Consider the following 21826-nt stretch of genomic DNA (forward strand, 5'->3'; position numbering starts at 1 on the left):
CTCTTGAATGCAGGGGTACATAGCACCATCTCAGCTTGTATCACAGCAAGTGTGTATCTGCTGGTGCCCTGATGATCTCATTATTTTGACTCCATTTTGTTCATTGGCCGGCAGGCTAATCAGCGAATCACACACCAAACCATACTGCACCACAGCTAGTTTCTGGTCTCAGTTTAATTGAAGGAGACAGGGTTAAGGAGTCACTAGCAGACAGCTATTAAAGTTTAATATGTCTCAGCGTTAAATAATAACTGTAGGACATTCCCGACTGGTGGCTTTGTTTAATCACCATTTAATGAGAATGGCTCAATAAAAGAAGTAATACATCCATGCCTTCTGCCATTGCTTCATCTATCGACTGGCCCATCTACGCCAGTTTAAATTGACCTTCTTCAGAAATAGCCACACACAACTGCCATCCATTCGTGGAAATCTGAAAGACAAAGTACCCCATGGTGCAGTCTCTAATAGCTTTCTGAGCCTGTCTACCATCCATGATTCCACAACCTAATTGGCAAAATAAATAAAGGCTCAGACTCTGCACTGCACTGTGAAGCAACTCGGCATGAGCTGAAAACAAATGATAAATGAAGGGAGCCAACAGTAATTGAGCACGCAACTCAAATACTACAGCTAGAAAAGTGACATTTGACTGCATACCTGTCTTTTTGTAGAACATGATCTCGTCCTTAAACTCTTTGCGCTCCTCCAAAGCCTCGTCAATGCTGAGGATGATGCTTTCGCTTGTCTCAGGACCATACAGGAACTTACAGGCGCAGCTCTTCTGCATGACCTCTGCCCGAGAGAAGCCTGTGAGCTCACAGAAGCCATCGGAGCAGTAGACAATGGGAAACCCCTTCGACACCTGAGCATTGGCCAGGATGAAGTTGCTGTCTGCAAGAGAAAGAAAAGATCGCATTATTGTCATGGTTATGGTAGAAGTTTGTTTTTTCTGTTTACCCAGACTTAGAAGAAATAATGAATGGAGAGCTTAGGATAGCTTAGTTCAATTCATAGCTCATTTCCAAAGAAAAGGAGTACACTGTTACATTTGGCCAGTGACTGAAAGTAGATATAAAACAGAACTCTAAGAGAAAATTTCATTTTAACTCTTCTTTATTTTGCTGCTTCAAGAGGCCCTTCAGGTCCCAGAACCAATCTCCTAGCAACCAAAAAATACACCATCTAAATTCACCATTGTTACTAACATTTCTTCTTTTTCTCCTCTTTACTTTGGTGCTTGGGTAGTAGTGTACAATTGGTTTTTAGAGCATTTTCACAGAAAACAGTAGTCCTGTATGTCTGAAAAAAAAAGCTTGATGAACCAAAGCACTAAGGAAACTAAGAGACAGCCTTTATTGCTGAAAAATGAGGCCAATGCAAAAGTGTCTCTAATGGCCACTTGAAGCTCATTCCAAAGGCGAGTCTGTCCCAATAGACTCCTATGATGAATTCAGCAGTATTAAAAGCATGTTTACAGGCTGGTACAAAAAGCAGTTTTGGCCTTTATTCTTTCCCCTTTTTTAACAACAGAACAATTTAGTGAACTTTTTTTTAAAAATAACTCATCCATTTGGTTAAAGCCTATAATTAGGGGTGTGGCTGCATTGACTGCTTTGGGTCCTGACAATTAATTTATATCTAATTCTGATTGTACCTTTGGGGGCTGAAGCATTTTAATGTAATTATCTGAAAAATGACTGACAAAGAAATTTGTGTTTCAGTTTTTTTGTTAGTGAAATTCTGCTATTTGATGAGTCTGTTACTTTGCACTGTTTAGCAGATCTCTATGTACACTAGTATAGCTTATGGGTGCAGCTTACTAGCCATGGTTGATAGCTCATTTCATGCTCTATTGTCTCTAAAAAAATGCATCTAATAATCACTGCTATATGGACAAAAGTACTTGGCCTCCTACACATTATGGCTACAGGAATTGTTTGGCCATCGAAACTCATGCCATGAAGCTTCCAGTGCACAGTCGCTGTGCTGATGTTAATGGCAGAGAAGGTTTGGATCTCTGCAGTTACTTAGCGTTGCAGACCTTTATGCACTATGCACCTCAGAACTCAGTGACTCCACACTGTAAGTTTATGTGGTCTTTTACTTTGTGGCAAAGTTGCTGATTCTTAAAAACAACACAGCTTACAGTTGACATGGAATAAATTTGACAAATAATGACATTTCACAAACAAAGTGTCAACACTGGCATCCTATTACAGTATCATACTCAAATTCAGTGAGCTCTTTAGAATGAATGCTTGTAAAGGCCGATTGCACCTGATTTGAAAAATTAAGAGGTGTGGTTCCCTACTTTTGTCCATATACTGTAACCTCTGGTTTTCCAAAGCTAACATGGAAATGGTCAAGACACTAACATCAAGGATCTCAGAATGTGCAGCCCAGAAGCCAGTGCATGACATCATGGTGGGTATGGCTATCTTTTTTATACAGTCTGTGTACAAACCCCAAATTTGCTAACAGATGCCAGCATGCTTCAGAAAGCCAGAAGAAAAACCGCAAACGGGTGTCAATTTTTCCTTCACCGGCCCACATGCCTAATATGAGACATCTTTCATATTGCACACTGCCATCTCATCCATATTGAAATGAGAAACTAGCTATCATGATTTCTTTTTTTCTGGAAAGCTGAACATTATGAACAGAAATTTGGCCTGCTCATCTGTGGAAACTGTACTGCCAGCACTGGGACACCAAAATGCTTTTATCACCACCAACTTCTGAAACTTCAAACAGTATAAATGGAATCGTTTTCAACTGGTCAAGGAGTGCCTCTCTAGCTGTTTCAATGACTTGCTCTCACTTAGCCACTGCAGTGATATTTCAACACAGAAATATAAATTCTGATGGGGTCTTTTGTTTTGTTTTTTTAGCTTAGACACATAAAGGCCTATGTGGGCAAAATAAAGGTTATTTAACTAAATAAATGAGTGATTTCTGTGTTCAAAGAGCAGGAGAAATATGCCATAATGCCAGGTTTCTTATCTATAAAACTCTTAGTGAGAGTCGTGTTAAAGATAGGCCATGGGCTCAGGAGAAATTTTGGTAAAGAGTGAGAGAAAAATCTGGAGAAGGGGATCAGTAAGGGAGACGTGACGTGATGACAGTGAAAAAAAGAATCACTGTGCTGAAGTCTATCACAATTAATTAGCCCATTTGTGTCTAACTCTAAATACCCAGTTGAAGTGGACCAGCTGTTTCTACCTGAATCCATCTATTAAGGCACACAAACATACACCCATGTGTGCAAACAAACACCCACAGTGGCAGGATTGTGCAGAATGATGCTGAGCTGTGCTGACAGACAGCTACTGTTTACAGTACAATGCCCATTATACACGACAGTTGACTATGCTGCTCTGACAGTTTCTATAGTGCGTGCGTGTCTATAGGTCTATGTATTTGCGTGTCCACTACTGTAATTTGATAAGCAGTCAAACCAGCAAATCCTAGCCCATGAATTACACGATAAAGTAAGAATACAGATACATGCATGGCTTCATTTGGTATTGAGAAATTATACAGAACCCAGACAAATTTGAGACATTTGTATAATCAGAGCAAATAAATGAGCTGCAAGCACTTTACTCGATACACCGAACACAAACCCACAAAGTGACACGAGCTTGTTTATAATCACTGGTTTAGACATCCTGCAAAGTAACTTGTTCAGCTACGTTTCACTGCAAAAATCAATTTTCTGCATCGGTAAATCTTTTTTTTTCTTCATCCCAGGTAATTAATAGGTTTATGTTTTATGTCAGGGTTTGTTGAAGGCAGACACCTTAGATCTGAACTGGGAATTCAACTAAAAATCTTGTATGTGACACAAGAGGAACGAGCAGCTTGTTCCTTTTCTCTAATCCCATCAAGAAATCAATAATTGCTTCAGCCTCTGACAGTGCTCACTATAAAAAAATATAAATGTCATTATACCCTATGCTCTTAGGTTATTTAATAACAGAAACACACTTGCTTTTAAAGTTTTAGTATTATTTCCATCATCACTATTACTTATTGCTTAATATTGGCTAAGATGTGGGAACACAGAACAGTAACAGCAACCGTTTTAGACACACTAGCCACTTTATTAGCTACACCTTATTAGTACTAGGTTTTACCCTCTTTTGCCTGCAGATCTGCTTGAATTCCTGGAACCATGTAGTCAACAAAGTTCTGGAAACATTCCTCAGAGATATTGGTCCATACTGATATGATAGCATCACACAGTTGCTGCAGATTTGTCAGCTGAACATCTATGATGTGACTCCCATGTTCCCCCACATCCCAAAGATGCTCTACTGGATTGAGTGAAAGAAAGAAAGAAACTGGTCTGAAAGTATCTGAGCTTTGTGACATGGTGCATAATCCTGCTGAAAGCAGCCGTGAGAAGATGTGTACACTGTAATCATGAAGGGATGGACATGGTCAGTAACAATTCTCAAGGCTGTGGCATTGAAATTATGCGAAGAGTTCCAAAGTGTGCCAAAAATATATATCCCCACACCAATACACCACCAGCAACAGCTGGTTTAAGATGGATGAATCTATGGTTTAATGGTGTTTATGCCAAGTTCTGATCCTACCCTCCAAATGTCACAGCAGAAATAAGACCAGACAACATTTTCCAATCTTCTATTGCCCAATTTTGGTGAGCCCATACAAATTGCAGATTCGGTTTCCTATTTAAACTAGAAATTTTCTCTTTCTCAAACCTCTGTATATACTCTGCAAATCCTAGAGACAGCTCTGTGGGAAAATCCCCGCAGATCAGCAGTTTGTGAAATACTGGTATCGAATGTGCTACCATGCACAATCCCATGTTGAAAGTTGCATAAATCACCTTTCTTCCTCATTCTGATTCTTGGTTTGAACCCCAGCAGGTTATCTTCACCATGCCTAAATACACTGAGTTGCTGCTGTGTGATTGGCGGATTAGATATGCGAACTTACCAAGCAGTTGAATAGATGTACCTAATGAAGTAGCTGGTGAGTGTAGTTTTGGTGGCAATCTGAACTGTAATAACCCATAAATAACCAATAAAAAACAAAATAGTCTTTAGCCTTTCCAAGTCCACAAGTCTGCTTCGGTCTGTTTGATGTGAATTTTGTTACATCTGTGGATTTGGACCAACTACACATGCACCCTGGGTGGTGGACATCAAGCAGAGTTCAAAGAATAACAACATTGACTACATGACCATTGTGTCTCTAGTCGTCTGTGTCCCAAAATAGAGTATAATCTATTCTTTACTCTGTTTTAAAATACTTTCTGGCTATTTGAATATCAATACAGGAAAACAAGTAATTTACAAAAACTTGCATAATTCACTTGCATTGACAGAAAAATTGAAATGTTTTGGTTTTTACCAAGAGATGTGGTAAGCATGACTAGAAAAACAAAATGTAATAATGTTTTGGATTCATTAGCGTACAGAAATAAATCTCATTGACAGTGATCCCAATTTGTGAAAAAGAAAAACACATAAGAACGTGTCTACGTCAGCAGCAGTATTTGGCCTGAATGGCCCAGACAGATGGTCAGAGTGGGTCTTAGCACTGGGACTGGCTGTCAGGCGTGAGGCCCCTAAGGCTGAGGGTATGCAAAAGAGAGACAGTCAAGATTTTTGGAGACTGAGACTTGGGAGTCCTGAGGAAAGGCCCGCAGCCTATCTCGTGGCAGCTCTCAGAGCACAGGAGGTTGGTGTTGACAAAAAACTATACTGCATTTGACAGCAGATTACTTTGTTTGCTTAGAATTGACAGATATGCAATATATTGTCTGCACATACAGTATACTTGTACTGGGTCACAGTACAAGTATACTGTGAGGTGAGGGGAGACAAGGTCATGCCAGGTAAAACAAGTTACCCGAGATGACCTTGTCTCCCCTCACCTCATGATCACACACATAATATGAACATGCTCTAGAACAAAGCAAACATTAAGCTAAGCATGTACACTTAACTCTATTCTCTTTTCATGTCCCGTGTTAAATTCAATATGTTACCGACTATATTTAGCCTATAGTTGCTTTCGCACAACAAAATCAGGTCAGGGCAATGAAGTTTTCTTCTCACATGCAGCTCACAGCAGGGAATAGCTCCAGACACATTCTCACTACTGGAAATTCTCTGTTTGGTTTTGTCTAGGCAGCTGCCTGGTGTTCGGGAAGCAGGACAAATGACACCCACTCATTACTGTGAATTCACCAGAAAATTACCTGTGCTATTTTTCCATGGGTGCAACTGAACTTCATATGTGCTTTGCAGTAGGCAACTAGTAGGTTAACGACCAGTTAATTTCTGGTCTGACTGTGTATGACTTCTGACAGGCACCTAACCTAACCTATTGGGTTATCTATAGAAAGGATCTGGACTAAAAACACCTTATAATTGTGTCTCAGAACACATACTTCCAACTTACACTTGCTATTTTAACACATAAGAGCACTCATACCAACAAATTAGGCTATAAGAAGTGGCCCGATAAGCTACCCATAATGGTCCAAGTTGTAAGTGTGTGTAGCTGCACACTTCTTAGTCACCAATTATTATTTATTGCTGGGTCTACTTTAGAGCGGTTTGCATCACATCTATCTGAACCATTCTTTTCTGTGGCTGCCTTTTAGTACCAGTCCTCTTTTACTTTGCTTACCTATGATGTGCCACAAGGTTCTGTTTTGGGGCCCTTATTGTTTTGGTTATTTCAGTTATTTCTGCTCTTTCTTCAGCACACTGTGAGCACCTTTAAGGACATCTGTTATCACTGCTATGCAGATGACATTCAGTTATATATCGATTTTAAGTCCCAAGAGCTTTTGCAACAGTGCGCTCCAGACTCTGGAAATCTCCCTGTAAGCTTGAAATCCGTGGACTAAACAACTAAAAAGTCATATTTTTAGACTTCTTAACTTTTGATTTTATCCTCTGGCATTTTGTTGTGAAACACTTTGTGATGTTTATCTTTAAAGGTGCTATAGAAATAAAATTTTACTTACTTATTATAATGGATACATTAGAAAAAGGGAAGGTAAAACAAACCAACTAGATCATCATTTTTTGTGTAGAAGATAGATGTGTGGTGAGAGGGTCCAGTAGTGTAAATATTTGCAAAAATGCAGGAGCTAGGAGAACAGCTTTAGTCATAGTTTTTTAACTTTTACACTTTAATTTGTGTGCAATTTAAATAAGTACAGTGTATAGAGTGCTTTACATGAAAGTGTGCAACCATTACTACCACTACTAAATATTATTATTTTTGTTGTTGTGGTTATTATAAACTTTATTTATATAGTGCATTTCAAAAAAATGTTACAAGATGCTTCACAAACATAATCATGGTAATACAATTAGTAAAAAAAAACATTTGAAAAAGGAAGAGCAGTAGCCCATGAACATTAAAATAGAGACTAATTATCACCAAGAATTCAAAAAAGAAATAAAATCACAAATTCTACACTTGGAAGCAGTCAAATAGATTTTGCATCTACTACTGTAATAACTGGACACTTGTTTGTCATCACCACAAAACTCATTTCAACCTTTAAAAAATAATAAATAATGAAATAAATCTGTTCTTTCAACTAAATTTCCCTATACTTTTCCTTCTCCTCCCTATCCTCCTAAATTTCAGACTTTTACTTCCTTTTCTTGCTCCTCCACTTTCTCAATCACTCCAATTTTACTCCACTATCAACCTTTGCTCTCTCCTTCCTTTCCCCTCCAACTCCTCATGATGTCCCTCCTACCATTTTTGGCTCTCTCTACCTAATTACTCTTCATCTCCTCTCTACCCTTGGAATTCCATCACACCTTCCTCTTACCCCAATCTGCTTATTCCCTGCATTTTTGCACAGTCCACCTTCTTTACTGCCTCTAAAAAAAGTATCAACTATCTAAGTTTACTTTTATCCTTCCTCTGCACCCTGAATCTCTGCTAAACTAAAATTCAATCATCTTTCCTTCTTACTTCTTCTCTGCATCTTTTACCTTCTGTCGTACCCTCTTCATAACCTCAAGTTGTTCTGTGTTCTCCATTTAAATTTTCTTTTGGCTAATTGCTCCACTGTGGAAGCCAATAGATCATTTTGCCTCATGCTCACATTGCTGCATGACAGCTGCTGATGAAACCCCACAGGTACACAGAGGATAGAGGGAGGAGAAAAGGCAGTGACAAAGAAAGATAGAGCAGGAAGGCAGAAGAGGAAAGAGGTCAGGAAAAGAACAAAAAGTGCAAGAAGCAAGACACAGATGGTTACAGAGACTACTTATGTAATTAAAGTTAAGTGAAGGTGGTGAGCAAAAGATTTGCAAATGATTTGTGATAAATTAAACTTTCTAGTGTAAATAGTAAAACCAAAATACTAAAAAGACTTTTTTCGACTGGTTTGCTATTTACTACATACAGAATTTAGACAAACACACAAAATAACCAGTGGCATAAATTTTATGGGAAAGTGCTCTTCGTAATTATGCAAATAACGACTGTTTTCATCACCTTAATAAACAGGTTTAAGTGAACAGTGTGGCTCTTGGAATAGAAATTCTAGTTGGTCACTGGATTGGTTGAAATCTGGCCCATATTAAATATCTCAGCAATTATGTTTGCATTTTTATTGAATGTGCGTAGCCTCACAGAGGCACTAGCAAGTCTCATGTACACAGAGTTGTTTTATGGGCTTAAATATAAAAAAAACTTAAACAAAGAGAATATGAACCATATCAGCAGCGGATAAGAAAACTTTAATTCTTAACACTGTGAGGCTTTAAAACATGCCTTTACAATACAGGAGCTCCATGTCAAATGATCATGTTGGTCGATTTTGTCAAGATTTGTGGTGGAGACGAAACCCAAATCCAGAACACAAAGACAGACAAAGTAAAACAAAGCAGAGAAAGGAAAGTCCAAAATAAATAGCAGACAATCTGACAGGGAAATGAAGAACCAGAGGGCTATATTTTCTTGGAAGACTGAATGAAGACATCAAGAGTACGTAAAAATAATTAGCACAAAGGAAAAGTAGAAGGAGACACCACAGACACCACAAATTATTCTATAAGGTAAAACAGGGAAATGTCAAAAGACAGACGACATTTGGACAGTAAGCAGTCGGGATGCAGGACACAAACACATAAATGAGATCGAAGGAACGCAACATGGAAACGCTGGGGAAGCAGAAAAATAAAATCAAAACAACAACCAAAATTCAATATGTCACAAAACAACACAAGAACAAAAATGAGTCTAAATTTTAAAATATCACAAAACTAAGGCTCAGCGGGACTTTAATAATAATCATCACAGGAATTTAAAAGTTAAAAACAACAGATAACCTCAGGACTGTGAAAGTATTGGTTTAAGCAAAGAGAAAACAGGTTGGGTTTACTGCAGTTGATCAATGTATTTTTTTCACAGCAGGTTCATGCTACAATAAGCAGATGAGTCAGAGGAGGCAAAGCTGAAAGTAAAGTCTTTCACAACCATTCCTTAAACCAGACCCTGGCATTATACAGCTCACAGATCCTTTTCAGTCCTTTGGTTATACCTGACCAAAGGTGTGTAGACAATGGGAAATTAGCTTTCAAATGTGAAAAGTATAAGAAGCTTTTGACCAGGCTTTGCTCATACAGGGATGGAGCAGTTTTGTGACAGTAAGCCACTCTCTGATGGGGATTTTATCATAGACTGTTTGGTGGAATCTGCCCTTTAATATGTCCCGAGGAAAATAAAGCATTTGAGAATGCACACCTCTGTTGGTGAAACCTAACAAGACAGATCGGGAACACTGAGGGAAATCTGGAGCTTCATTTGAAAAATAAACTGATCAAGTTTGACTTTTTATACTTGGCTCTGGATGAGAGCTGTGATATCTGTAACGCAGTCCAATTGCACATCTTTGTTTGTGGACTAACTAAAACGTTTGAGATTACGGAGGAACTGGCAGCAATGCCCTCAGTGAAAAGGTCTATGACAGGGAGTGATTTCTTTGTGGAGGTGACTGCATGCTTGGATAGGCTGTGGCTGGCGGAAAAAATGGGAATGCTGATTAAACAGTGAAAAAATGTTGGCTATTCCAGTGTTTCATTGCCTAATTGTAATATTAGCCCTTACCATTTCCAGTTTATAAAGAGATAAGATTAATCTTGAGCAGAATAGAGTTCAGCTTGTTGGTGCAACCCTCCACAACAGTCCCAGTTTCTCGTGTGGCCCCTTGGGAAAATGAATTGCCCACCCCTGCCTTAAACAGATGGTATATTTGGGAAGAGGTGAGTGTGTGTTTTTGCTACCTTGTCCGCACACTGTTTTGTCCCAGTTTTGGGGATTTTAAACATACACACACACGGGGACCAGCTCGTTGTCAGCGTTGTGCCATCACTGCAAGCAACCCCAGAGCTATTTAAGTCACGACAACAATTCCTATGATGGGGAACCGAGCATGAGGAAGCAGTGGAGAGTCAGAGAGAGGGAAGAGAGAAAGTAGGGAAGTAGAATCGGACAGCACTACACAGCAGGGAGAAAAAAAGACGGATGGCAAATATGATGAGAGAATGAGAGAGAAGGGGGATGTGGACAGATAAGGGGACTAGAAGGGGAGGTTGAGAGATACACTGTGGCAGACAGATGAGGGTGTTAGAGGGGCACAAGGTGAGGGGGTGATTTGGAAAGTTGAAAGTAAGTGAGATGGAGCTGTGAGAGGCGGAATGATGAAAGATGGAGATGGAGTGTGATAAAAATTGGTCAGGAAGTGGGGAGATGGATGGAAAAGACCTCGCCACCTTTTTGACGAAATTCATGTGGGCCTCTGAAAATGCTGCTAGAGCAGCAGTTACATAACCAAAAAAAAGTCACTCTACAGTTGCCACAGTAACCACTGACACACACCATGGCAACCAAGGTTACACATGTACAGTTTGTCTTAAAAGTCGAGTCAGTCATTGTATGGGATAATGAGATTAAGTTTCTGTGCTGTATCAACAAACTGTGTCTCGGTTATTAGTCAGAGCATACACATTCATGCAGTATATGCATGCACATACTCTCGCACCCGTTCTAACAGTGGTAATCCTCTCACACCCTGTAACTGAAGAAGGAAAATCATTACACAAATCCACAGCCTTAATCACCTCTGTGCCCCTTTATCATACAATCCCCAGAGCTCTCACCAAATGAAACATTACACTGTGCATTACATTCCTGTAATTTGCAGGTCGCACACCTGCTGTTCCTTCCGTGTCTGTCTCAGTCAGTGTCTTTTTCACTCTCCATTGTCTATTTCCCCCCTCTTCTTCCAAATGCATAAAAAAAACCAAAAACAAAGAAAAACTTTCCTCCCTGTCTCACAAAATCTCACACAGTTAATTGAGTCTAAAAATGGCCGATTTGGCCCAGGCTTCCTCTAGTGAAACCCAGTTTGTCGATCGTTCTGGACAGTCCATTAGGGATGGTGATTAGGAGAGGAATCTCGCTAATTAGGAGGTTTAACAAGGCAGAACGTCCACGGTGATGGGGAGGCTCTCAGAAGTCCCAGAAGTTTGGTGGAACAGACGAGAGGCTCACGCTCCTTTAAGCTCACGGTAATAATCAAGTCCAGTGACCTTACAGCGAGGACAGCATTTCCCAGCTAAGTCTGTACTGATGAGGGTGGCTGTGTCTTTTTAACTGAATACTTTATCAAAGCCTTATTAAAGCCAGTGGATAGTGCTGGGTTGCTATTAATGTGACACTGAGATTTACATTTTTCACAGTTGGTTTACAGTGAGTATGGAGATAGATGCACTCGTTGCTTTTAGCATGCAGCTGGCTGTGTTGTAGGAAACAGCCTGTTCGGGATAATACAGGTTAAACAGGTTGTCTTGCAGCTGATGCAAAACCTGCGTCTCTTTTAAAATCTTGTCAATCTCCCCTTCAAAATCATCCACTCGTGCACCTCTGAACTGCTTCCAGCACAGCGGCTCTCTTCTGTGATTTCACCACAGACATGCAAAATCACCAAAATACTTCTGTTTTAAACTTGCATAACTTTTGTTTGGAAGATCATTGCTTGTGATGAGCTGGGTCTCTGGTCACAACCGTGCAGCTAGGGATTTGTTGAGTGTGGTTTTTTATCATTTATTGGATAAGTCACCAAAAATTCAAACCACCAATGCAGATTTCTATGGCAACATCCTCAGGCACCTGATGAAGAATGTTCAGCAGAAATGACCTGAACTATGGCATGGGACACTGTGTCACACCAACACAGTTATCAGTCACCACACACTCTAGTCCCTGTGAATTTGTCAACTTCCTTTAAATAAAAATTGAGTGGAAGGATTTCTGTTTTGACGCACTGCAAAGGCACAGCTGGAAGGGGAATGAAGAGGCTTTACTGGGAGTAATCCAAAATTAGGTCGCGTGCTGGAAACCATATAATCACAATAGTTCACTCACGATGCAATATTGTCGTGACTTTTAATATTTTGCAATATGCTGACTATTGCAATAACATACCAATCACATTTTTAAAAAGCTAATTGTGTCCTCAAAGTCAAACTTTATCAAAAGTTTTCCCACTTTTCTGTGGAATGAGATCGTTGAGTACACCAACACTCCCAGTAAAATCTGCCATAAAACCGAATCAGTCTGGTATTCAGCTGCAATTCAGTGGGGTGGAGTTGGCAATCACACGCAACCTGTTTCTGATAATACAGAAACAGCTTCAGTTGAGCCGAGTCCCCTCAAGTTGTGCTCATTGACAAAGACTCACTCAGACTGATGGCAACATGTAGGTATGTCTACATTCATAAATCAGAAGACAATCTCTCTGAGAGCGATTGCGACGCAAAATATCGAGATACTGTGCTGTAACGATGTTTCCCCACCATTCCAAGACACTAGACATACCCAGGAAGTTTAGAAACTCCACCCTTTTGGTCTGAATGGCCTTATTCCACCTTCAGATCAGAGAGAGGATATTTTAGAATATGACTAATGGATCCTGCGTTTAAGTGTGCACACCAAATCCTGTGTGGGTAAACACAATAATCTTTACTTTAGTCGTTTTCAGCTAGAGCTAAGCTAAGAAAGTGAATAACAGACCTAGTTACAGATGCATCGCTTGGCCACAAGCAAGACTTTAAATGAGAGCCAGCGCCTCTTTGTTTCTGGTGGATGTGTGAACAGGCAGCTGTCTTTTTAACATGATGGATTTTTTAGAGCTCCCTAGCGTGCAGCACAGCACCATTACTTTTTGTTTTGTTTGCCCTAAAATGTAAGAGTCTCAATATTAAGTGGGCTTTGGAGAAAATTGGAACAGTAGTGGCAATCCACTGCCAAATAAGTGAGGGCCCCTCTGCACCCTGCAGCACAACAGTCAATGATGATTGATTACTCCCTCACAGTCTCATAACTGCGCTCATTATTTCTTTCACAGCCGTTCTCTGACCGAGGACAATATCGGAGCTGCCTTTTTCACAAGTTTGCATCTATTAATAAGCATCTGTTAAGAGAAGTTAAAGTCTTGCTCTTGTTTCTGTTACTATATGACATATACAATCTTGGTTAATTCCAGCACACAGTCCAGGCTTTCCTCGCTTTAATAAACCTTCCTCAAACATACTGTATGTGCGTCAGTGTGCGGTCTGTGGTCTTTTATACTCGGTAATTAGCTTCCTCTGTCTTCTTGCAGGTCACGGGGTTGCTGTTCAGACAAAGCCGTAGAGACACCAACAGTATAAACTCAGCTCACTGGAGGCAGCTTTCTTCATTGTGTAAGAAACTCCAGTAGGCTCTTTTAACATTCACCTTGCAGCGAGTAGTAATCACAATATGGATCCCTCAGCCACTTCTTAAGCACGTAATTAGGTGTGCTGCGCTTAAAGAAAGTTAATCAGCAGGGAGGAAACTTCTGTTTTACTTCCTTCACGTTCAAAGGCAGTTGAGCAGGAACTACACACGGGCAGTTCGGTGACACAAAGCAGCCGAATGCAGAAAATGTAGCATACTCTCCTGCTTCTTCTTGCTCTCCGGTCTCCCTTTGTTTCCTTTTAAACACATGCTCTCTATCCTTCTCTCTCTCTCTCTCTCCCTTTCATTCACATGCACGCTTAAACATTACGACTGGCGTTGTGTTCCAACTCAACACACAGCTGTTTCAAGTCTTGGCACCAGCGATCGTGACAGTAATTACGTGCCTAGTGGAGGTGGAACTAGTCTGTGCTGAGAGCTAGGAAATAGCAATCTGGAAGAACAGTGCTGCACGGGAAGAAGGCGACACTCTGTGAGGCAACCAGACCTTCTGCTTAACTTGGAAGCAGGACACCCCAATATGGTCTCCTTACGAAAGGAGGGCCAGCATTAGATTGCAGAGCCAAGCCAGCAAGTATTGTGTTTTTGATGATGAGGCCGCCTTACCATTAGCATTGATATACTAAGTGACTGCTGTTTAGATAAATGTAGTTAAGATAACTAAAATAATAAAAATGAATCTTATGCCATATGAAAAATAAGTTTTGGATGTTGAATGATTAGAATTTCTCACATTAAGTTTTGGAGATTTGTCTTTTTAAATTTTTACTAAATTTATACTCTACTCCCCAAATTAATTAATTACCAGTGCTGGACAGGTGGTAAGATTAGTCACCTGGATGGTGTAAGGTTGTAGTGATGACAGAAGGTATCACAGCATAAGCCACAGCCATATTCTGTTATTTTAATCACAGCATGGGCAAACAGACCAAAAATAACAGTGATGAGCGCTGTACTAAAAAGAGAGTTCATCATATCGAGGGATATCTTTCCATTATCTGGATACATTTAGTCTAACTGGTGATCAGCTCGCTAACATAACCCAGGGTTTCCCCAGCGTGTTCATCTGAAGGAGTGGCAACATCTGACCAATCACAAACACGGAGAAGTGTACTGGCAGCACAGAGGTTGACTTTACAAATAAAAATAAAACCGTTATAAAAATATAAACATGTTAAAAAAAAACAGTGCAGACTGAAAGCAACACATGCAGACAAAGCTGTGAGTGTGTGTGAGTGTGAGAGAGAAAGCACTGTATAGTAGTTCAGTATTAAAAGTGTATGAATGTGTGAGTGCTGTGAATGGTTTGGTCAGCAAGACTGCAGAAGAGCTACTATATTAATAAAGTTTAGCCTATCTGAAGCCAGAAAAGAAAGCCAAGAAAAATGCTGACTGTGGAAGTTAACAGACTTGTTAGTATCATTTATTATTGTTAGGATCATCTATTAATGCTCATAAAAAACTAAAACTTTGGAAGATTGTAGCCAACAAGAAAAAAAAACATGGAATAAAGTTGTGTCTAAGAATCTGTTTTAATTACTGATACTATCTAAGAAACACAAAGACTTTAGATGCTATTAAAAATCTAGACCGTCCTGCTGTCCGTGCACAGAGTTTCAAGCGATCTTCCAGGAATGGTGACGTTATTTTCCAAAGAACTGGTAAATGGACTGGTTCTTATATAGCACTTTTCTACTCTATCTGAGCACTCAAAGGGCTTTATACAACATGCCTCCTTCACCCATTAACACAAGCAGCTTTTATAATGCTGAAGTGGATTGTATCTTACATTCACACTCTGATGGAAACATCGGAGAGCAACTTGGGGTTAGTATCTTGCTGAAGGATATTTGGCATGCGGGCTGGAGCAGTCAGTTGTCAAACCGCCAACCTACTAATTAGTACATGACGTGACCTGTATCCTACCTCCCAAGCTACAGGATCACTGGACAGTGATTTCATACCTGTTGATCTCTAACCTAGAGCATAACCTGCTGCAGAGAAGGTAATAATGTGAGTTACCATAGTAAGAAGTGAACCAATTTCATCCAAATGTAATAAAATGCTTTAAATACTTACAGTAAACACATTATGCTCATTTCTACCTGCACATTTTTATTCCTGGAACAAACAAGAGTAGATTTGCATAATTCATGGTTCATAATAATCCTTATTTATCTTATTCTCTGTCTTTGTTTTCCCTGCCTTTACTATTTAAGCCAAACCTTTTCTGACTGGCTGCCTCTTGCAAACAGAAGAGTTCAACGGCAGGTGGATGGGACTTCTTCACAGCCAAAGCTTTGCCCCTGTGATAGTATTTCATGTCACTCCTCTCAGTGACATCATACAGGCCAAGAGTGGAAAAAATTGTCTGGAATGAAGCATTTAGAGTAATCTGAATTTAACATTTTATATCCCCATTTGAACAGCTCATCTGAACAGGCATTATCTGTTTTCTCAGAGCTGTTAATAGAATTAATTCTGAGTGTTTCCAGTTCTCTGTAGACTCTGGTTGTGAAAGGGCAAGCTCAGTTAATTCAGATAACAGTTGGCTGGAATATAGAAGTTAATATTACTGTCCAGGAAAAAAGTTAAATTGATTTAAATGACCACCATTAAATGTAAAAATATTTTTCCAAGAACAAATCAGATCACCTTTTAAAGAGTTTTCCACTATTGCTTTCAGCCATTTATCACCGTTTAACGGTCTGACCTGCTCTTGGCTTTGGTTGATATGATAGGAGATCGCATAGCAGTGAAACTAGCTCTTCCCTTATATTTGCTCTTGGCCAGGCCATCATAGCTAATTTGTCCCGTCAGGCTCTGCTACCTCCAGTCTGCCCCGTCTTGCAGTTCAAATCCAACATTAATTTCCTTTACTTCACCAACTCAAGGACAGCAGTTCATTCTCGGGAGCTTGACAAACTGCTTGTGCTACAGGTACAGTACAACCCCAATTCCCCTTTGTTAGGACGCCCTCCTGCCAAGGCAGCTTAATAGTTATTGTGTTCCTTTGTGTTCCTTTACTGGTCGTCACCCAGCAGATATTTGGACAGAAATAATGATAAATGTCTCTGGTTATTATTGCTATTCTCCAAGTGAACAAGCTACAGGAAAGGTAGAACATCCCAAAGAGCACACATACCAATGAGCTAATATATTAAACTGGAGCTTGAATCAGCCCTAAATGTAGGAAGCACTGTGATGTAATAAAATGTGGCAAGTACTGGCACAGAAAGAACAGACAGAAGTGAGTTTTTAACAGGTTGTCATGACAATTTCTCGTAAATTTAAATTTAAATCACCAATCACACAAAAAGCTACTGTTCGTGTGTGTGTTTTTAAAGAAAATGATCAACATATAGCATTGCCTTTGTTCATTCCTGTTTACTCTACAATATAACGATTTGTATTAAAGAGCAAAGACGGGAAAATTCAGCCACAAAGTCCATAATAATCCACGCCTAAGGGCATGAGCAGTTGCCCAAAACAAACAGAAACAGAGCTGAAACAAAGCTGAATGGAAAATGAGAGCAGAGCAGTGCAGATGGATTGATTCTATTTGAGCAGCTGATGATTCCTGAAAAAATAAAATAAAATAAAAAAGAATCCTCAAAGAGAAACACGAGATAGTTGTGAAATACGGTGCTTGGTGTTTAGGAATCCTCATGGTTATTATTGAGAGAGGAAGCGAGAGTTCAGAGTAAAGTTGAAGAAACGTCTGTGTGGGCTTCTGCCTGGGGAAGGACTTGCTGTAATGTCGCCGTCGACCAATTAACTTTGATAAATGTGACCGCTGCTTTCAGACCGGCGGGAGGAACGACTGCAGTCGGCGTCTGCAGGATTTAGCCAGATAATAAAGGTTAACTTCACTGTAAAGATAAAAGAATGGAAAGCCACAGAAAGTTGGGTTGTGTTTTTTGTTTTGTTTTTTCAAAAACACAAATATTAACACTGGTTGCAAGTTGTGTGCTTGCTGCCCAAATGCCTGGCGAGAAGCTGTACTGTAAGCTGGGAGTGGACCTTTGTCGCTGTCTGTGGTGCTGAAAGCCTCAGCGCTGTCTGCTTTTGATACTGGAAACAATTTTGGATTACCTTGAACTTTAGTGAAGTCTCTCTTTGGACAAGGAAAAAAGAAATAGAAGGAAATCTGAAATACCTGGTGATCTAATGTCGCTATCTGTATCGAGGACAGCGAGCATGCAATCATACTGAAAGGCACTGACAACTCCCTATTCTCTCTATTACAGGTGTTGGGCGTTTTGGATCAGCCTGCTTTGTCAAGCTTATTCTTTGGAGAATCCAAGCCAGCCAAAAATAAAGAAGGAAAAAAAAAAGGAACTTAAATCGCAAACTATTACCCATCCTTAAATGAGTCAATGATTTAAAATATATGGAGATTAAAAAGCAAACTTACGAGTGCCATCAAACCGAGTGGCTATAGTGTCCAGAAACGTGTTCTGCGGCGCTAATAATCCCTTCATCACAGGCATTTTCCCTGCTTAATGTCGAATTCCCCATCAAAGTTACTGAAGAGATGGTGCAAGTCGTCCAAACGCTTGAGGTGCTCCCATCGAAGGTACTGATGGCTATATGACCGAGCAGCTATCCAGTCAACTCAGCACAACGCAAAAGCCCCTAGCTGGTGGGGAGCGCACGTGATGCGCTCACCCGTGCGTCTGTTGCGTGTGTTAAGGACAGGAGAAGAGGGAGACCACAGGTGCTGCTCAGGTAACAGCGAGGGACAGGGTGACACTCCCTGTCAGCGATTCCATTATTATGTCGGTTGGAGCCAACCATCTATCCACAGCGTGCAGCGGTGAGAGACGAGCATTCTCAACAGCTGTGATTAAAGCCGCAAATCTGATAGTTTCTCGGCGTGGAGACCCGGTGACATCACAGCACAGAGAAACAGCTGACTCCTGAACTTTTATTGAAATTTTGATTTACAGCTTTTTTAATTGGTTTTCTCCCACTTAGCGCGTCACTCAAGTGAGTCGTGAATTTCTCTTATACTGTTGCTCAGTGTGCTCTGCTTAAGGACACCGCGGTATTAAAATAAAGCAAATAAACTACATCAGTTATGCAGACTGCAAATAAGTCACTTAAGTAGGTGCACGACTCATTCACGTCGTTGTGTTGGCAGCGTGTCCGCACTGTTCTTAGCGACATCTGGTGGTAGGGTCAAGGTACGGCCTGCATGGAAGACACGGCAAGACGGGCTGAAGTCTGCAATGAGCTTCACAACAGCGCTGCGCAGAACGGATCCGCTGTGCTACATCGCCATCCTGTGGATGGTAAGATACAGATCTCCATAAAGCCTGTAAATGTGCAGCACATAAATGCTCCTTAACTAGTTACAGTTTCTTATATAGATATGTGTATACAACATTACTCACACTGCACTTTATGTACATAAGAAAAAAATAATCTGAGTGTATTTACTGTATATAGTAACCATTTGTAAATAGTAGAAAATACTGGTATAGTTTCGAGGCTTTTATTATTCGTCCACTATTTTTTCTTACGTACTTATTTTTCTATTTTTTCTCATATATTTCTCATTCCCTTCTTCTTGCTGACCCTTGTGCTGCTGTAATGTGTGAATTTTCCCAATGTGGGGTCAATAAAGTCTATGTCTATGTGTAAAAAATCACATAAACCATTAAGTGAGACGTACAATGAAAAGAAAATTTAAGAAGCTGTAACGGCAAGACTCAGTTTTATCTATGTCATAACAGTACGGTCGAATGATTTCAAAAGTAACATCCCATGAAAATGTTTTTTTTTTAGTTTTTGAGGCATCTGGACAAGCATCCTTCTTATGGCTACAGCGGACCACTCCTTAGTGTATCATGCATTTTTCCAGCTAAAAGCTTCACTAGATAAAAATCTCTTTTCTAAGAGAGACCATTACCAAGAGGGCAGCAGAAATGACAAAATATCCTTCTGTTGCAAGATGTTTGGGGTTTTCATTTATATGTTTATATGATTGCTTAACATGGCCGTGGTCAGGAGATATAGTGAGTCATCTACCAACAGGAAGTCAGACATTTGCTTCCTAGGTATGGAAAAAAGCACTAGTATGAATCTATATGTGTGTGATTTGGGGAATGAGGCTTGTATTAACACCTGCTATTAAGTACAAATCCATTTAACATTTATTTTAATAGGATTCAAACGTGGACTACACTCTTTAGTCTTTCTGAGGCACTCTTTAGTGGATTTCCTCCTGTGCTTATGTTGTAGAGAGGCCCACTTCTGATTCTGCTTCAAATTTTGGACAGATGGGCTCACATCTTTAAATTCTTTGATATGATACACAATTCATAGTTGAATCAATAGCAGCACACTGCCCAGCCCTGAGGCAACAAGGAAGCCTCAAACCAAACATATCCACCGTTGTGTTTCCCAGCTGATATGAGGCTCTCTCTGAAAAAGCTGTTTTTAGTCTGCAGCAAATATGTGTGTTGTTATTGTGGCCAAACAGTGATATCTCTTATTCACTGATCCAGGATGTGTTATTCCCAAAAAAAAAAAAAAAGCTGGTATGTTCAGTGGTAAAGTGTACCTTTGCTCTAATGCTCTTTATAGAAAGCAAATGCTTTTTCCTGATAGGACTCCCATGCAGCTCAGATTTGGTTTTGACAACAACAGTAGCGACAGATCATGGAGACTTCTTTGTGCATTAAACAGTTTTGTTCTTAGGCGGAATTTTCTGAAGCGGTAGGTCACGGAGAAACTGACAGTCATTAGAAATCACTGCCGCTTGTAGATGATTTTCTTGCAGTGGAATGATTTGATGTTCTTTTTTCCACAGACTACCAGACTCATATGCATCCTCAATCTTTTTCTAAAGACCTGGGAGAGCTTCTTAGACCCTGATGACACGGCGCACTTCAGAAGTAAGACAGCTCCAGAACTGGCAGAGTACTAAATTAGACAGTTTCCACTTTCCCTACGAGTTTCTATTTATTGGTACTTAATCTGCAAGCCCAATTCCTAATTTTATGGTTCTAAAGAAGTAAAATTAGTACTTTTTCCACATCATTAATCACTTTTCTAATTAAAATCTGCCTTTTTTCTTAAATCCATGTACTGTTATATACTGTTTAAAAGATCATAATGCGAGGTCATTCTGTGCTGCTGGGCTTGGTCTTTGCTGTTGGCTATGGGCACTTGTGGTTTCTGGGTTCGTGAGGGTTCTCATCACCGCTCTGTGTTCTGATGTTTTGACTCTAGTGATCGGGGGAACTTGATGGAAATGGGGTTGTCCTTACAACATAAACCACCACACTGCTTGTTGTTATCCCCCTCCCTCGTCCTGCGGAAACCCTGATAAGGATAAGCGGAAGAGGATGGATGGATGGATGGATGGGAGTAGGACACCTGTAAATACTTTCCTGAAGCCCAAGAAAAAAAAGAAAATAAATAAATAAATAAAAGATAGAATAGCATAGAATAGCATAGAATAGAATAGAATAGAATAGAATAGAATAGAATAGAATAAACCTCTATTATCCCACGGATGAGAAATTTCGGTGTTACAGAGCTCTTAAAGCAAGGGAAAATTAAAATATAAAAGGAAGACACAAGGTGGTCCTATAAACATAAGCAACCGAAGTTGTATATAAAGGTATATACAGGTAACAATGTACAGATAGATGTACAGATGTATAGAAAAACTGAAAAATTGTATGGAGATATGTATAAAACGTACAGGGTTATATATAAAATCTACAGAGCTATGTATAAAATGTACAGTAAACAAACAAGCTGCTGAGTAAGATGACCAAAAGAATGTTAAGCTGCATTATAGAGTCTGACAGCTGCTGGTAACAATGACCTGCGGTAGCGCTCCTTCCTACACTGTGGGTGTAAAAGTCTACTGCTGAACGAGCTGCTCAGTGCTTGTACAGTTTCATGCAGGGGGTGGGAGGTGTTGTCCATGATGGATGTTAGCTTAGACAACATCCTCTCCTCCCCAACCTGCTCGATGGACTTCAGTGGACAGTCC

At 40.0% G+C, this 21826-nt stretch overlaps 1 protein-coding gene and 1 long non-coding RNA gene across 2 annotated transcripts in view; one reads left to right on the top strand and one right to left on the bottom strand.

Annotated features, from left to right (window-relative positions):
* The window catches only part of kcnh8 (potassium voltage-gated channel, subfamily H (eag-related), member 8), a 61398-nt gene extending 42987 nt beyond the window's left edge, over positions 1 to 18411 (bottom strand). The window contains exons 1-2 of the mRNA XM_003448897.5: positions 18227 to 18411; positions 661 to 894 (exon numbers count right to left, since the gene is read on the bottom strand). Of these exons, the coding sequence (XP_003448945.1) occupies positions 661 to 894; positions 18227 to 18302 (310 nt within the window). The 5' untranslated portion in view covers positions 18303 to 18411. The remainder of the gene's footprint in view (positions 1 to 660; positions 895 to 18226) is intronic.
* A 162-nt stretch (positions 18412 to 18573) lies between these two features.
* On the top strand, positions 18574 to 21576 carry LOC112843614 (uncharacterized). The gene is made up of 3 exons (XR_003216079.1): positions 18574 to 19106; positions 20630 to 20714; positions 21052 to 21576. It is a non-coding gene; the product is annotated as an uncharacterized LOC112843614 (long non-coding RNA).
* Positions 21577 to 21826: the final 250 nt, after the last annotated feature.

Source organism: Oreochromis niloticus, linkage group LG22 (assembly GCF_001858045.2).
Source record: "Oreochromis niloticus isolate F11D_XX linkage group LG22, O_niloticus_UMD_NMBU, whole genome shotgun sequence".
Taxonomy (NCBI): domain Eukaryota; kingdom Metazoa; phylum Chordata; class Actinopteri; order Cichliformes; family Cichlidae; genus Oreochromis; species Oreochromis niloticus.